The sequence below is a fragment of the Elephantulus edwardii genome, unplaced genomic scaffold (assembly GCF_000299155.1).
Source record: "Elephantulus edwardii isolate Elephantulus edwardi_28Jun2011 unplaced genomic scaffold, EleEdw1.0 scaffold00042, whole genome shotgun sequence".
NCBI lineage: Eukaryota > Metazoa > Chordata > Mammalia > Macroscelidea > Macroscelididae > Elephantulus > Elephantulus edwardii.
Window position 1 is genome coordinate 3344009 of NW_006399792.1, and position 3254 is coordinate 3347262.

At 41.3% G+C, this 3254-nt stretch overlaps 1 protein-coding gene across 6 annotated transcripts in view; it reads left to right on the top strand.

Annotated features, from left to right (window-relative positions):
- MAPK10 (mitogen-activated protein kinase 10) overlaps nucleotides 1–2843 on the top strand; it is a 487811-nt gene extending 484968 nt beyond the window's left edge. For 2 of the 6 annotated variants that reach the window (XM_006885244.1, XM_006885248.1), the window contains one exon: nucleotides 1908–2843. In XM_006885244.1, the coding sequence (XP_006885306.1) occupies nucleotides 1908–2050 (143 nt within the window). In that variant the 3' untranslated portion in view covers nucleotides 2051–2843. Of the gene's footprint in view, nucleotides 1–1902 lie in introns of all 6 variants that reach the window. The other 4 variants (XM_006885246.1, XM_006885245.1, XM_006885247.1 and 1 more) reach the window with 3 other exon arrangements.
- The last annotated feature ends 411 nt before the right edge of the window (nucleotides 2844–3254 follow it).

Below are 3254 nucleotides of genomic sequence, written 5' to 3' on the forward strand. Positions count from 1 at the left end.
TGCAACAATGAATAAATGGAATTCCAAAATCTCTGTAGATGTTCATTGAAATAAAAATAAATAAATAAAAATTTAAAAAAATTTAAAAAATAGCATACTATGACAGGTTTGGAAGCAGGAGTGACATGCCCAAATAAGGTATCATTTTCATGAGAATATCTCATCTGTTATTTTATTAGGTGATTTTATTACATGTCTTTCAATGGTAGAGTCATATTTCACAAAGCATGCATTTCACCATTTAGACTGCTTATGCATGTAAAAACAAAGATAAAATGTGTACTGACTGTCTTCAGACCTTCGCTATATTTAGCAATGCAACTCTCTGGCTCTTCTTTCCTTTGTTGTTCCCAAAGTTGTGATGACTTAGCAAGTACTAAGTAAATGACTACCCTGACAAGCTTCTTCTGAGAATTTCAATATTTGTATACTCCTGGATAGCAAATATGAGGGTTTTATCTCACTAAATTAGTAATTCAGAGTTCTTAGAAATGGATGCCCATATAAGCAAGTCAGCTAGAATGTCAACACACATCCAGATGTGAGCTCAGTCTTCAACTTCATACCTCAATCTAGGGAGTTGCCTTTCTGATACAGATTTAGGTTTCATATCACACTGTTGATTATATGGTATTATACTAGCTATTCTGTAGGAGAAAGATAGATACCTCCTATGTGATATAGAGCCTTCAAAACACAGTGGGAAGGGAGTTCTAATGGCCTAGTGGCAAGAAGCTGTGCTGCAATCCCAAAGGCACTCATTTCCAATCCACCAGATCCTCTGCTGAAGGACAACGGACAATCTCCTCCTGTGCCAGTCGGATCCAATTCAATGATACACAAGGTGAAGAAGGATCAGCTCTGAGTCAGTTCTGAATCAATGACAATGAAAATGAAAAGGATTTACTCAATATACCTTGCTTTAAAACTCCCCCGCAGTGTTGGGATAATCCAGGCAAAGAAAGTTCTGTAGGAAAAGGTTTTGTTCACTTCACTTATTCCATAACTAGTTATCACTTATTCTTTCTAACCAATTGTAGTTGCTGTTATAGGTTGCCAAGTGACCCTCCAGTGGTTATTCAGATACAGTAAATCACAGGGTAGGAGGTTGGTTGCCCATCACCAGAGCAGCTGGTGGATTCGAACTGTGTGCCTTTTAGTTGGCAGTGTGGTTCCTTATTACTAGACCACCAGGGTTCCTAGTGACTAGTGTCACATATGTCAGACTAAAACTGTACATCATAGGATCAGAGTTAGAAATAGAAGTGGATCACTAGGCCTTTCTTCCCAGGTAACCTTCAGTGAAATAAAAAACCTCAAAACTTTCAGAAAGCGGCCAAGTGTATTAACATTTATATATCTCAAGAACTCCAAATACCTCGTTGCCTTTTCCATAAGTTGAGGGCCTTCAACTCATGTCTATAGACTCTGTTGAAACTTTTGAAAAATGCAGATGCCTTGACACCCTTCTCAACTCCAGGGGCAATTACATCATAATAGTGCAGTTGGGGGTGAGAGGTTATAACTGGCATTATTAAAAATCATCATAGGTGATATAAAGCAAGATTGGATACCCACTCTACTCACCTGTCAACCACATGACTGCATTATTAAGTATTTGAGTGGCATCCACTTCCTAAATAGCATGCCTCTGGAAACTATGGACTTTGATAAATGAGGATGGTTATAGAAAGGCCTTTTGTTCAAAGGGTCGCTATGAGTCATGCTCGACTTATTAGCAAACAACAGTAATATAATGTCCAGTAGCTGTTGTTCTCTGCAGATTTGTTTAATGGATGACGAATTGGGCATGGATTTTTGTATTTGTACGTCCTTGCCTAGTATGTGACCTTGAGCTTGGAGAAGTTCCAGATTTAGTCATGTTGGTCTTCATTTTCTTAGCACAGGTGCAGCAGTGAACAGCAGTGAGAGTCTCCCTCCATCCTCGTCCGTCAACGACATCTCCTCCATGTCCACCGACCAGACCCTGGCATCTGACACTGACAGCAGCCTGGAAGCCTCGGCAGGACCCCTGGGTTGTTGCAGGTGACTAGCCGCCTGCCTGCGAAACCCAGCGTTCTTCAGGAGATGATGCGATGGAACACACACACACACACACACGCACACACCCCACACACACATGCAGACACGCACGCACGCACACATGCAAAAGTAGACACATGATGACAAGAAAATGGCAAGGGAGAAAATCAAAACCTAAAATCAAAACAAATCTTTCAGCCTGCTTCTCCAGAGTTCTGTATCGCAGCTAAGCTCAAATGTATACTTACCTTCTAGTTGCTCTTGCTTTTGGTCTTTTTCCAATGATGCTTACTACCAGAAAGCAAATCAAATATGGTTAGAGAAGCCTTTTTCATAAAGTGTGAATTTAATGGCTGAAAAACCAATTACCTGTACCTGCCCTTTTAAATGGCATGACAAGGTGTGCAGTGGCCCATCCAGCATGTGTGTTTCTCTATCTTGCATCTACCTGCTCCTCTTGGCCTAGTCAGATGGATGTAGATACAGATCCGCATGTGTCTGTATTCATACAGCACTACTTACTTAGAGATGCTACTGTCAGTGTCCTCAGGGCTGTACCAAGACACCATGCACTGGGGTACCACATGGTCCATTTCATGTGATCTATTACTCTGACATTAAACCCATCTGTAATATATTGCCAGTATATAAGCTGTTTAGTTTGTTAATCGATTAAGCTGTATGTCTTATAAGAAAACATGTAAAGGGGGAAACAAGGGGGAGGGAGGGAGTGAGATCTCTCAGACCCTTGAAGATGTAGCTTCCGAATTTGAACTGATTAAATGGCACCTGTATACCAATGTGTAGAAAGAACATATGTGATGCTTATGGATAGTGGGTGGGGGGGAGGGGCGGATCATAGTTTTCAGGTGTGAGGTGGTTTGGCCTTTAGAAGGAAGAAGGTGTGACTGAAGCTGAGAGCTTTTTTGCTCTGACAGTGAAGAGGTAGGAGAAATTAGAGCGTAGTGTTGCAGTATGGACTGAGACCTAAAAGAGGTGATTGCCCAGATATTAGAAGACACCGATACCCATTTTTAGAATAGACATCATTTGTCATTTCCAAATTATGTGTCACAGTAGGAGGCTATGGGAGGCAGTGGCAGGAGATAAAGGAGGCTCTCTGTGCTTATCGATGGTGTCAAGAATCCCTCCTTGTAACAGAGTTGAACCGCCTCCTTACCAGAAAAAGAGCCTAGCTAGACTCCTTTCAG